General features: G+C 40.9%; 1 protein-coding gene across 1 annotated transcript in view; it reads right to left on the bottom strand.

Annotated features, from left to right (window-relative positions):
• Window positions 1–14,809, bottom strand: part of CFAP54 (cilia and flagella associated protein 54) — a 325,750-nt gene that overhangs the window by 127,926 nt on the left and 183,015 nt on the right. Inside the window, exons 46-47 of the mRNA XM_069585110.1 lie at window positions 11,370–11,456; window positions 4,864–4,986 (exon numbers count right to left, since the gene is read on the bottom strand). Coding sequence (XP_069441211.1) covers window positions 4,864–4,986; window positions 11,370–11,456 — 210 coding nt within the window. The remainder of the gene's footprint in view (window positions 1–4,863; window positions 4,987–11,369; window positions 11,457–14,809) is intronic.

Here is a 14,809-nt window from a genome sequence, read left to right as displayed (position 1 = left end):
TCAGTCATGTCCGACTCTTGTGACCTCATGGACTATATCTATATAGTCCATGGAATTCTCCAGGCCAGAATCCTGGAGTGGGTAGCCTTTCCCTCCTCCAGGAGATCTTCCCAACCCAGGAATCAAACCTAGGTCTCCCACATTGCAGGTTCATTTTTTACCAGCTGAGTCATAAGGGAAGTCCCCTGACCACACTACTTGTTCCCAAATCTTTATCTCAGGATCTGATTTTGAGGGACCTCTAAATCAAGACATCATGCATAGCTCTTAAGGGAAGAAAGTGTTGGTAAGTGTTTAAAGACATTCCTTTTTTTTTTTTTTTTTTTTTTTTGAAGGTAGTCTTTATCTCCTTGAATACGTTGAAAAGTGAGTAAGCAAATCCAGGGTGAGACTTCTGGTGATATAATTTTAAGAAGTTTAATGACGGGACTTTAGATTTGGTGATGAGAACAGAAACTCAATATGAGTATGTTTAAAAATAGAATTTTTTAAAAGCCTGTGAAAAGTCCAATCAATCTGTAAGATTTTTTTCAGTAACTGCTTTTACACTGAAATCTAATTCATTAATCCTTTCTTTAAATAACCAGCCTGCAGCCTAAGAACACTGGCACCTATTTTAATTATAAACCCTGAATGTACTTCCTCTTTTAATTACACTTTTAAAATTCCCAACTGAAGCTGGAAAGCTGCACAATAATTTTGAGAATAAAAAATGTGAAGTCACAGTCCATCAGGAGACAATTTGCCCCCGCTTTTGTCTTATGCAAACGAGTTGATTAAAAAAATGAAGTTTGGAATTTATCTATATACATAAGTTTCAGTTTGGATTGGCGGGCTATAGTCCGTTATGTCGGAGAAGGCAATGGCAACCCACTCCAGTACTCTTGCCTGGAAAATCCCATGGACGGAGGAGCCTGGTGGGCTGCAGTCCATGGGGTCGTGAAGAGTCGGACACGACTGAGCAACTTCACTTTCACTTCTCACTTTCATGCAGTGGAGAAGGAACTGGCAACCCACTCCAGTGTACTTGCCCGGAGAATCCCAAGGATAGGGGAGCCTGGTGGGCTGCCATCCATGGGGTCACACAGAGTCAGACACAACTGAAGTGACTTAGCAGTCCATATGTCACAGAGCCGGACACGACTGAAGCGACTGAGCACATGGGTTTCAGGCTGCTTGTTTATTTGCTTTGGTGATACCAGTGACTACTGAAAACTTTCTCTTGCTTCCCATTCTACCCGGCTGACTTCCCTTCCCTTCTTGTCTTCTGGACCCTAAGTGTGGAGCATCCCAACATTCAGTCCTCTGACTTCTACTTTTCACTGTGCCTTGGTCCCCAGCTGATTTCACCCAGTCCCATGATTTTTTAACTCTCTGTTAATGCTCCCAAACTTACCTGCAGCCCTAACCTCTCCTCTGAATCATATACTCTCTGCACCTACACAGGCAGCCTCTCCACCTGTTTGTCTGTTAGGAATCTCACACTTAACCCGCTCCACCCTGCCTCAGAGCAGCAGGACTCCCCATCTCAGTCAATGAAAACACTTTCCTACCAGCTGCTCATGTTGAAGCTGTGTGGTCATGCTTAACTTCTTTCTCTTACCTCCTATATCTCAACCAGCTCTGCCTTAGCTACACATCCAAAACTTCACCACATTTCTTTCCTTCCACCCTGTTACCTCTAACCACGGTCATGTCTCACTCAGCTCATTTGCAAAGCCCTTCTCCCTGGTCTCTCTGTTTATACTCAACCTCATCCACCACCCATTCCCCAAATAGCAAGCAAGTGGTTCTCTGAAACTTACTACGATTGCATCAGTCTTCTTTCAAAGCTTTGGCAGGTTTCTCATATTCAAAGCAAACTCTAGTCCTCACCCAGCCCTGTGTGATCCAACATGACCTAGCTCCTGGGTGCTGCCCTGTCCTCTTCTTTCTCTCCAGTCTGGGCCCAGCCTCACGTGGCCTCTCTAGTTTTCCACAACCACATCTTCCAAGCCTTTCCTCTCGTATTTCCTCTTATTGGGAAGGTTGTTCCCTCAAATCTTCCACTCCTTATTAGATTTCCCAAACCACCCTCAATAAGACATTTGCCTACCACTCTGGCCACTTCCTATCCCCTCAACTCAGCTTGATCATCCTTCACACCATTGTCACCATCTGACATAGAGTTGTGTGCTTAATATGCTTATTATTTGTCTTCCTCACTAGACCATCCAATGGTAATGTGCCTTCAGGAAGGTAAGAACTCCATTTATCCTTCCATGGCTCTGTCTCCATGTCTGGAATAGTGCCCATATTCAGTCAGCATTTAATAAACATTTTTCAATGAATTAAAATATGATTTTAATAACAAAACTATTTACAATAAGGAAAGGTTATTGCTTGAGAAACAAACAAGAAAACACTGATCATTTAACCCAGGTAAGATGAATTAGTTGGGCCATAGAAAATGAACCAAAAAACCCAACAGACTTCCAGATAGACAGCTAGCTAGATAGAAATACAGTGGAGGGCTGATTCCAGGATTCATCCCCCAACCACCTTTACCAACATCTGCGATGTTTAACTACTTATATGAAATAGCACAGTATTTGCACATATCTTAGGCATATTTTCCCATATATCTTAAATCATCTCTAGATTATTTATAATGTATAATTCAATGTAAATGCTATGTAAGTTACTGTAAATACAATGTAAATGCTATGTAAGCAACTGTTAGCAGGAAAATTTGAATTTTACCTTTTGGAACTTTCTGGAATTTTTTCCCAAATATTTTGAACCATGGTTGGTTGAAACTGCAGGTGTGTAGACACACACACACACACACATATCCTATCACCTACTGAATGTCCCTCTTAGGCTAAAAAGTGAAATAATCAAACCTGGGTCTCCCACATTGTAGGCAGATTCTTCACTGTCTGAGCCACTAGGGAAAACTTCCTCTTGGATTACCTCAGTACAATAAATATTAACACTGTAGCAGTCATATTGAGAAAAAGCAGCAACATTTTAGTGGGACACACTGAAGTAATATATGCATTATATGTAAATATACTGTCAGCCTATGCAAATATTTTTCAAGATTTATAGCCATTCCACAGTTTCTTTTAGGTCCTCCAAATTTGAATCCCACCAGCATGTGTTGCGTCTGTCAGTCTCACTCCTCACACACATGGTCCCTCCTAGGAAACTGACTTGTTCCCTTCTCCTGTTTCCTTTATTGCTGGCCTGTGGATGAGCGTCCAAATAACTAACCTAAGCAAGATCACCCAGTGATTCCCAGATCACCGAAAACACCAAAGCAGAGGAAAATGATAGCTCACTCTGATTTATATTTAAAGGTCAGTATTCAGTCCCTATGGCACCCCACTCCAGTACTCTTGCCTGGAAAATCCCATGGACAGAGGAGCCTGGTAGGCTGCAATCCATGAGGTCGCTAAGAGTTGGACACGACTGAGCAACTTCACTTTGACTTTTTACTTTCATGCACTGGAGAAGGAAATGGCAACCCACTCCAGTGTTCTTGCCTGGAGAATCCCAGGGACAGGGGAACCTGCTGGACTGTCGTCTATGCGGTCGCACAGAGTCGGACACAACTGAAGTGACTTAGCAGCAGCAGCAGCAGCAGCAGCATTCAGTCCCTGGGTTGGGAAGATTCCCTGGAGAAGGGAATGGCAACCCACTCCAGTATTCTTGCCTGAAGAATCCCATGGACAGAAGAGCTTGGTGGGCTACAGTCCATGGGTCACAAAGAGTCAAACAAGACTGAGTGACTAACACACACATTCATTTTCAAGGATGCTTCACTTATGCAATTTACAAATACCAATTAAGCAAGCCAGGTAAAACTCTCTCCCAGTCCAATCAGTTCAGTTCAGTTCAGTTGCTCAGTCATGTCCGACTCTTTGCAACCCCATGAACTGCAGCATGTCAGGCCTCCCTGTCCATCACCAACTCCCGGAGTTAACCCAAACCCACGTCCATAGAGTCGGTGATGTCATCTAGCCATCTCATCCTCTGTCGTCCCCTTCTCCTCCTGCCCTCAATCCCTCCCAGCATCAGAGTCTTTTCCAGTGAGTCAACTCTTCGCATGAGGTGGCCAAAGTACCGGAGTTTCAGCTTTAGCATCATTCCTTCCAAAGAACACCCAGGACTGATCTCCTTAAAGCTTGAAAAACTAGAACATTTTCTCCTCATAAAAATCAGAAGAAATTTGAACATACGCTTAACTTTTTGGTATAAAATATTAATATATAAATCAAAATATCCAAATAAAACTTGAAGAGAGACTGTTTTGACTAAAAATGTTAATTAGAAATTACAAGCTCAGATTCAAAAGTCTAAGAGGCAGTGGCTAATAAATACGTCCCCTGAGACTTTCCATGATAACACAGAGTCAAAATTCCACAGTCAAAACCTACCCCCAGACCACACTCCTATCCTTGTCTTGACACTCACCCCTCCATTTCAGACAAAGGAAGCCTTGTGTATGTCTGAGGTTAGCTCTAATCAGTCTTGGTGGCTCACACTGTAAAGAATCTGCCTGCAATGAGGGAGATCCAGGTTTGATCCCTAGGTCAGGAAGATCCGCCTGGAGAAGGGCATGACAACTCACTCCAGTATTCTTGCCTGGAGAATTCCATGACAGAGGAGCCTGTCATGGACAGAGGAGTCCATGGTGTGGTCAAGAGTCAGACACTACTGAACGATTAGTACAATAATCATCCTTAAAAGAAGTCTGCAGTGCCAGAGACTTGTAAATACCACTAGTGGAAGGATTTCCTAGATTTTAGGAATGTAGTTTTCAAAATGACCTTGAAACGATTAAAAAACAGCTTTGAATTAAATTGGCAGGCTTACCTTCATTTTTCCAGTAGGTTTATAGCTGGTGGGTACTGAAGAAGGCATATTTTTTGCATAAAATATCTGGGATAGCTCATGAAAGGCTTCAGAAAAGAATCCTAAATCTGTAAGGACTTCTATCTTTAAAGGAATGAAAACAAAAGAGAAACACTAAATTAAACCATTTGTTTCACTTACAAAATTAAAATTTTAGAGAAAAGTCATCAACTTTCTGATACCCAAGATGTTGGCTTTGTATTGGAAACAGATAATAATTAACATTCCGACAACACGGTTGTGGAGACGCATGTGTCTGTGCCTAAGCCAGCTCACATGTACAGAGACCAAGAAAACTAGGGAAGCACAGCAAGTGACTTTTCAAGACATGGCCATTCATCAGTGATAACAGATGCAAACACGTTTAAAGAAATAAGATAGACATGGAAGCATTTTAAACAATTTACTTCATCCTTTTGTCCCCATGGTAAAGTATGGCTAACACTCTGGCCACCTGATGTCACCAACTCATTGGCAAAGACTTATCAGAAAAGACATTGATGCTAGGAAAGATTGAGGGCAAGAAGAGAACAGGATGGCAGGGCATGAGACAGCTGGATGGCATCACTGACTCAATGGACATGAGTTTGAGCAAACTCCAGGAGACAATGGAGGACTGGGAAGCCTGGCATGCTACAATCCATGGGGTCACAAAGAGATGGACATGACTGAGCAACTGAACAACAACAACAAAATATGGTTTCAAACAAAGACAAAACAGGGACTTTGCTGGTGGCCCAATGGTTAAGAAGCCACCTTCCAATATAGGGGACTCTCCATTCCTGGTTGCGGAATTAAGAGCCCACATGCCACAGGGCAACTAAGCCCATTTTCCACAACCACTGAACTGGCACGCTCTGAAACCAGTGCAACACAATTAGAGAGAAGCCCACAGGCTGCAACAGACGATTCTGCTGCCACATCTAAGACCCAAGGCAGCCAAATAAATGAAAAAGAAGGACAACACAAAACACTTCTGCTCTCTCTAATACTCTGGGGGATGTCAAATTCAACCAGGAGATGAATTCCACAGTGCATCAGCTGTGCATTTTCTTATCCACAATGAATGGACACTGTCGATTTTACAGACATGTACTTAACAGCATTAGTCAATTGGTAACTATATACTGTACATGGTTTATTTTGAATATAACCTAGCAAGACTTTCAAGAAGGAAATTACAGGAAGAAAAGGAAAGATCCTGATCAAATACATGCATTTGTTCAAAATGTAAATTGAGCTTCTCTTCTGCACAGAGCCATCTTGAAGGTTACATCCATTGGATAAATTATTAGCTAAATTTAAGTGATACATAAAGATATATCCAGTATGAAAAGACATAAAAGGTACTGACAAAATACTGTGTTGCAAATTGTGATCTGGAGGAACTTCTCTGAGAAGAAAACTTTCAAGAGAATATTTGGGAAATGATATGATGGAGGGAGATGTGAAAATCTGCTGAAGGCACCTTGAATACAAAGGTCATGTGGTGACAGAAGCAATCCTGGGGTCCTGGTGTGTTCAGGGAACAGCCTGTGTGGCAGGAGCTTAGACAGAGGCAAAAGGGTTGGCAGCTAGGTGTGAATGGTGGCCAGTCGACCAGAGTGGAGCCTTGGGATTTGATTTTCTGCATGATAAGTGATTGAAGACTTTTTAATAGGGCAGGGTCTGTACCTGACTGATGTTTTGAAAACATCTAGTGAATCACAAGCTGGAATTAAGACTGCCAGAAGAAATATCAACAACCTCAGATATGCAGATGATGCCATTCCAATGGTAGACAGTGAAGAGGAACTAAAGAGCCTCTTGATGAGAGTGAAAGAGGAGAGTGAAGAAGCTGACTTAAAACTCACCATTCAAAAAAATTAAGATCATGGCATCTGGTCCCATCACTTCATGGCAAATGGGGAGAAAGTGGAAACAGAGATAGACCTTATTTTGTTGGGCTCCAAGATCACTATGGATGGGGACTGCCGCCATGAAATTAAAAGATACTTGCTCCTTGGAAGGAAAGCCATGACAAAACCCAGATAGCATATTAAAAAGCAGAGACGTTACTTTGCCAACAAAGGTCCATCTAGTCAAAGCTATGCTTCTTCTTTTTTTGTTGTTTTTTGTTTGTTTGTTTGTTTTTTGTTGTTTTTTTTTAGTTTTTTATTTTTTAAATTTTAAAATCTTTAATTCTTACATGCATTCCCAAACATGAACCCCCCTCCCACCTCCCTCCCCATAACATCTCTCTTGTAGTCATGTAAGGATGTGAGACCTGGACCATAAAGAAGGCTGAGTGCTGAAGAATTCATGCTTTCAAACTGGTGCTGAAGAATACTCTTGAGAGTCCCTTGAACAGCAAGATCAAACCAGTCAATCTTAAGGGAAATCAACATTGAATATTTATTGGAAGGACTGATGCTGGAGCTCCAATACTTTGGCCACCTATGCAAAAAGCCATCTCATTGGAAAAGACCCTGATGCTGGGAAAGACTGAAGGCAAAAGAAGGTGGCAGAGGATGAGACGGTTGGATGGCATCACTGACTCAATGGACATGAGTTTGAGGAAACTCTGGGTGATAATGAAGGATAGGGAAGATTGGTGTGCTGCAGTCCATAGAGTCGCAAAGCATTGGACACAACTTAGCCACTGAACAGCAACAAGTGACTTCATAGAGGACAGAAAATAGTAAAGTGGGAGCAAGGAATAAAATACACACTTGGATGAAGGTGACATATTTCTAAAACAAAATCCAATTTATCCTTGACACATATACTCATCTTACTCTCTTTTCCTTTATATTATCTTAGGAATCTCAAGAGTGTACCAACTTTAAAGAAATAAAAAGGTGAGTTAGAAGGAAACAGGATGTGAGAAGAACACAAAAATAAAACATACAAAGTCAGGAGAATATTTTTAATGAAGAGAAAATGGCTTGCCTATTGAGTTGCACACTTTGGCTCTTGCCTAATACACTTTGGGCTCTAATCTCCCTGGTGTTATATAATACCAAAGCAGGCATTAGGGAGTCAACTGAACTCCCTGCTCCTTAGAGGAAACATTTCCCCATATCTGTGTGAGGTCAGTCTCCTCTGGTTTTGAATGTGAGATTGCTGTACATGGACCACTTGTAACTGTTCAGGCTGCCTCTGGTTCAGTTTATCAAATGAATCTGACCATTTGAAAAAGCCATGGTGATAATAATAGACGTATTTTCAGAAACACTGTGAACATAAACAATCCAGGTAGAAAAAAGAACCACCCATAAATCAACCATTCAGTCACACAAATACAGAACTATTGGTACCCTTCCCAGGAATGCTGGATGTTTTCAGAGTAATGCATCTTTTAGGAAGCCAGACAAGTTGATCATAAAGAGGTCTTAAAGCTTTCTCTGAAAGACATTAGAGCACTGGCAGAGACTTAACAGTGTGATTTATTGCTGTTTGATTCGTCAGAAAGCATCATTATTTACTGTTTCCTGACTGTGACTTTTCCCTTTTCCCACTCACTGACCCCAGTTTAGTTCGGGAAGGTCAGACAAATTACTCACAGGGTCTGTCATTTCTTCTTCTGTATGATGCAACAGCTGCCCCTTTTCATGGATTCTGGCAATGCTGTGGTTGAGTTATGCTACGCCAATAAGATCCTACTCTCATCTCACTCTACTCCTAACACTCCTACTAGATACATCTGATCTCATCCTTCTCCTGATCAAAACTGTCATGAATTCCCCCTCTCAGACCAAGACTACAGGAGACTCTCCATAGTTCTTCACTGACTTCTAAGCTACTCAAGTACAAAAAGAGTTGCCAAGTGCTAACAATCCAATAAAAAATAGTCACTTAATCAAAAACTTTGTTCGAGATTCTTTCAATGCCTTTCTGATCTCCTTCTGACACGGTAGTGATGATCACTGCAACCCTGCCAAGCTTCTTGTCTCCCAGTAACACCAGGATAACACTGTCACCCTACTCTGACTCCACACCTCCTCATTTCTCTCACTGCTCACCCTCCACATTACGTCTCAGCTTGGAGTTCAAGAGTGGGCCCACAGTCTCCTCCACACCCTGGGCCTCTGGTGTCTTCATGCCATCTTCTCCGAACTGCCTACTCAAGACCCCCACTCCAGTCCTACCAAGCCCCTCCAGCCTCCTAAAACAAGTCAACACTTTCTCACCTCTATACCTTTCAAACAGTTGTCAGCTGACAATGTTCCCTTCTTCCTCTCTCCTGCTCAGTTAGTTCTACTCTTTTCAAACCTAAATCTTATCTATGTACTTGGTAAAGCCTAGAGACCCAAAGCCCTCTTCCCCTCTTTCAAGCTCCTGGAAATGGTGTTCATCACACTCATCTGGAAATGATCAACTGGGAGGTACACACACATAATGTCCTGTCTCTCTTCCCTGTTTTCACTTCCTTACAAGCAAGGGCCATGGGTTACATTTCTTCCATCAGAGTTACTAACAGTGCCTTTATGAGGAGATACTCGATAAATGTTGCTTCAGAGATAAAGCAGTAAACATTTACCAAGTATCTTCTTGATGAGTTCCCACTGAACACCAAGGAGAATGTGGACAGTAGGCATGTGATATATGTCTAAAGAGTTTAAATTCAATTTAATAATTAATTATTGAATATCAAGTATATGAATTTACTACTCAAGACACTATAAGGAACCAAAAGATGAATAAGACACATGCCCTAGCCTCGAGAATTTTTCAGTTTTGAAGAGAGTGCTATCTTAAAAACAGAGAGGGAAAAGTTGTATGCAGCTTTTTAAACAGTGTTATTGAAATTCAAAAGTCAGAGAACTCTTAAAGAGTTCAGTAACTCAGAATTCATGGCTGAAAACCAATTACTTATTCCTAGGTTAAAATGGATTATCTTAAGAGTACCAGAACTTCTCTTAGAGAAGGCATTATCTTTATTAAGAAAGAGAATGTGATAGACTATTTGGTCTGAAAACACAGGCACACAGGTTGGATCCTGGAGAGAGCAATTCAAAGGGAAATCTTATTTTCCCTTGTTACAGCATTTAAACGATCTGAGGAAGGAGGGTTTTTCCAAAAAAGGAGGACAGCTCAGCCAAGGGAGTGTTGGTGCCACTCACTCCCAACTGAGCGTGCACATCTTGTCCCAACCCCATATTCGGTAACGCCTAGTTGGCAGGCTAAAGTCAACAGCAGTGGGAGTATTTATCCCATAGAAATTGCAAATGCTACAAAATGCTATAAAATCAAGGCTTTTATATATTTTTAGAGTGGGTTGTGGAGAATTTACCAGCACGAAATATTTTAAACTCAGAGATGCCAAATATTCTAAGTTGCAAGTGCCTCCCTAGTGACTCCATGGTAAAGAATATGCCTGCCAATGCAGGAGACGTGGGCTTGATCTCTGGGTCAGGAAGATTCTCTGGAGAAGGAAAGAGCAACCAATTCCAGTATTCTTCCTGGGAAATCTCATGGACAGAGGAGCCAGGTGGTTCCTCTGACTACATGGCTACTGTCCATGTAATCACAAGAGAGTCAGACACGACTGAGCAACTAAAAACAACAAACTTGCCTTATGTTCCCAGTTTTCAGTAAAATCTGATATAGAAATACAGACCTTAGGTGAATGCAATGTGTGTATGTGTGTTTTGCTTGTGTGTGTGTATGTGTTGAGTGTTTGTGTGTATGTGTGTGTGTAAAATATGGAATAGGGTTGGATTCCATATTAGAGATGAGGAGGTGCAGAACAGGAAGCAAATTTGCTGGCTATTGAGAGGATCCAGGTGCAAAACAAATTCAACATAAGTGGGAGCCTCTGACAAGGGGTGACCAGGGGAAAAACAGAAAAGGAGACGCTTGACATTCTGCACTCCACATGGGGCTCAAGCCAACTACACAAAAATCTTGAAGGTAGAGAGCCTCCTGACTTTTAGGGGGTACATAATTAGTTGTAATTTAGTATTTGTGAATTTTATCACTTCAATTACCTATGCCATGAAAAACTCTTGTGCACCATGATATACAAAAGATCCTTAGCAAAAACAACTCACAAACTTTGAAAAATGACTCATTAGTCTTCATGAGAAACCAGTCATTCAGAAATGGTGATTTCTGGACTGAATGTTGTTGGGTTAGCCTGTTAACAGGCGTAGCTGTTCCTCACTTTACTGTGGGCCCAAAGCATAAAACTGTACAGAAAATCCCATGAACAGAGGAACCCGGTGGGCTATAGTCCATGGGGTAGCAGAAGAGTTGGACATGACTTAGGGACTGAACAACAACAAAACAAAGCATAAAATGATTTAAGCTTTCTACCCAGCTCTTTCTTATACATTATGATAATGTTGGGTAAGGTTTTTAATATCAGTTCAACACCATGTATTACTATCAGCTTATGATTATGAGTATTAGAACCAAAGTATTTTAAGATGATATCTTCAATAGTTGAAAAATATCAAATGTCTTAAAACCTTGAAACATACCTTGAGGATTCTTGCTTCCAGATTTCTGACAAAGTCTTGGCAAATTACAGAAACAAAATATTGGTACAATGCAAGGAGAGGCAGAATCTACCAAGAGAAAAACACTCTGTTTTGAAACATATTATCAAGTTAATAATCTAACAATACAATATTAATGCAAGAGATGTTGTACAAAATCATGATTTATTTTTTCTATATTAAAAGACTGTATTATTTGGTATAAGTGAAATGATCTGCCTAGCATATTCTTCATGATTTTATCAAAAGTTCAAAGTGCTATCAGTGACTTATAGTTCCAAGTAGATGTCACTTGGTACCCAAACCTAGGTTTCACATTTCCATAAGCATGGAAAAATAAAACTCAAGTTAATCATCCTTCCTGAAAAAAATTAATTCAACATATATATATGAATTACTGAGGCCTGTGGAAACATTCTAGCAAATAAGCTATCATATAAACCCAGAATTTAAAACAAAGGAACTCATATCCATCATCTCAATGTCAACTGCTATTGTCGTCAACTGAAATCTCTCTATCAGCAAAAAAAAGTATAACACGCCTGTCATATGAATATCAGACATTGTTGAATGGGAAAAAATCTAACTCCTTGCCATCACAGAACATATATTCTACTGCTTAAAACTCAAGCTTACTTTTCACATAATATTTTTATTTTCCTAGAATTAACCCCAAAGTTCAAGTCTTCTTGATGTCCCATAGATGTATGTGAAAGCTTGTAGACTATCAATTTTTCACTTGCCCTGACCATGATTTAGCTAAAGGCAGGTGTTAAGGGATAGTTTTGCCTGGACTTTTGAACAGTTCTTAACTGCAACTTAAAATTGAAGTTCACTCCCTGCAGCTGGGTCCTGCCCCATCAAAGGAAGATGGAGCAAGAATGGGGATTTGGATCCTTATTATTTAGCAAACTATGTCCCATTATTCCACAGCAAGGGGTCCCTTGGTAAATTTTACATATTACAGCAATCCCCTTAGGCACTTCTAGAAGGTTCAGTTCAGTCGCTCAGTTGTGTCTGAGACTCTTTGCAACCCCATGAATCGCAGCATGCCAGGCCTCCCTGTCCATCACCAACTCCTGGAGTTCACTCAGACTCACGTCCATCGAGTCCGTGATGCCATCCAGCCATCTCATCCTCTGTCATCCCCTTCTCCTCCTGCCCCCAATCCCTCCCAGCATCAGAGTCTTTTCCAATGAGTCAACGCTTCACATGAGGTGGCCAAAGTACTGGAGTTTCAGCTTTAGCATCATTCCTTCCAAAGAAATCCCGGGGCTGATCTCCTTCAGAATGGACTGGTTGGATCTCCTTGCAGTCCAAGGGACTCTCAAGAGTCTTCTCCAAAACCACAGTTCAAAAGCATCAATTCTTCAGCACTCAGCCTTCTTTACAGTCCAACTTTCACATCCATACATGACCACAGGAAAAACCATAGCCTTGACTAGACGGACCTTAGTCGGCAAAGAAATGTCTGCTTTTGAATATACTATCTAGGTTGGTCATAACTTTTCTTCCAAGGAGTAAGCGTCTTTTAATTTCATGGCTGCAATCACCATCTACAGTGATTTTGGAGCCCAAAAAAATACAGTCTGACACTGTTTCCACTGTTTCCCCATCTTTTTTCCATGAAGTGCTGGGACTGGATGCCATAATCTTCGTTTTCTGAATGTTGAGCTTTAAGCCAACTTTTTCACTCTCCACTTTCACTTTCATCAAGAGGCTTTTCAGTTCCTCTTCACTTTCTGCCATAAAGGTGGTGTCATCTGCATATCTGAGGTTCTTGATATTTCTCCCAGCAACCTTGATTCCAGCTGGTGCTTCTTCCAGCCCAGCGTTTCTCATGATGTACTCTGCATAGAAGTTAAATAAGCAGGGTGACAATATACAGCCTTGACGTACTCCTTTTCCTATTTGGAACCAGTCTGTTGTTCCATGTCCAGTTGTAACTGTTGCTTCCTGACCTGCATACAGATTTCTCAAGAGGCAGGTCAAGTGGTCTGGTATTCCCATCTCTTTCAGAATTTTCCACAGTTTATTGTGATCCACACAGTCAAAGGCTTTGGCATAGTCAATAAAGCAGAAATAGATGTTTTTCTGGAACTCTCTTGCTTTTTCCATGATCCAGCGGATGTTGGCAATTTGATCTCTGGTTCCTCTGCCTTTTCGAAAACCAGCTTGAACATCTGGAAGTTCACGGTTCATGTATTGCTGAAGCCTGGCTTGGAGAATTTTGAGCATTACTTTACTAGTGTGTGAGATGACTGCAATTGTGTGGTAGTTTGAGCATTCTTTGGCATTGTCTTTCTTTGGGATTGGAATGAAAACTGACCTTTTCCAGTCCTATGGCCACTGCTGAGTTTTCCAAATTTGCTGGCATATTGAGTGCAGCACTTTCACAGCATCATCTTTCAGGATTTGAAACAGCTCAATTGGAATTCCATCACCTCCACTAGCTTTGTTCATAGTGATGCTTTCTAAGCCCCACTTGACTTCACATTCCAGGATGTCTGGCTCTAGATTAGTGATCACATCATCATGATTATCTGGGTCGTGAAGATCTTTTTTGTACAGTTCTTCTGTGTATTCTTGCCACCTCTTCTTAATATCTTCTGCTTCTGTTAGGTCCATACCATTTCTGTCCTTTATCGAGCCCATCTTTGCATGAAATGTTCCCTTGGTATCTCTAATTTTCTTGAAGAGATCTCTAGTCTTTCCCATTCTGTTGTTTTCCTCTATTTCTTTGCACTGACTGCTGAGGAAGGCTTTCTTATCTCTTCTTGCTATTCTTTGGAACTCTGCATTCAGATGCTTGTATCTTTCCTTTTCTCCCTTGTTTTTCGCCTCTCTTCTTTTCACAGCTATTTGTAAGGCCTCCCCAAACCGCCATTTTGCTTTTTTGCATTTCTTTCCCATGGGAATGGTCTTGATCCCTGTCTCCTGTACAATGTCACGAACCTCATTCCATAGTTCATCAGGCACTCTATCTATCAGATCTAGGCCCTTAAATCTATTTCTAGAAGGTAGTGTAATACAAAATGGATTCATGCAAGTTCAGCTAAGGAATCTTTCATTGTCAGTCAACTGGCAGCTGCTAAGAGCAACAGCTTTTAAAGAGGATTAGAACTGGTCTTAAATGATTTCAAACATAACACAATACATTTTTCTATAATGATGCTCTACAAATATAACAATACCTTTTTCTACAATTAATGCAGTACAAAACAATAAGAGTTGGCTATTACCTTTGAGATTGTATCTTTTCTTTAGTGAGAAATAAAAACACACCATTTTATTGCTTCCAACTACTCAATTATTCAGAAAAATGTTCTCAATTTCTTAAGCTTCAGAGAAAAAAGTCTCATTTCTTTTCCATTGCAGTGATATGTATTATATATGAATAGGACTAGGCAGCTAAAGGTTAC

This window comes from Ovis canadensis, chromosome 3 (assembly GCF_042477335.2).
Source record: "Ovis canadensis isolate MfBH-ARS-UI-01 breed Bighorn chromosome 3, ARS-UI_OviCan_v2, whole genome shotgun sequence".
Taxonomy (NCBI): domain Eukaryota; kingdom Metazoa; phylum Chordata; class Mammalia; order Artiodactyla; family Bovidae; genus Ovis; species Ovis canadensis.
The sequence above is the reverse complement of the archived record's forward strand: the minus strand, read 5'-3'. Positions and strand labels throughout refer to the sequence as shown.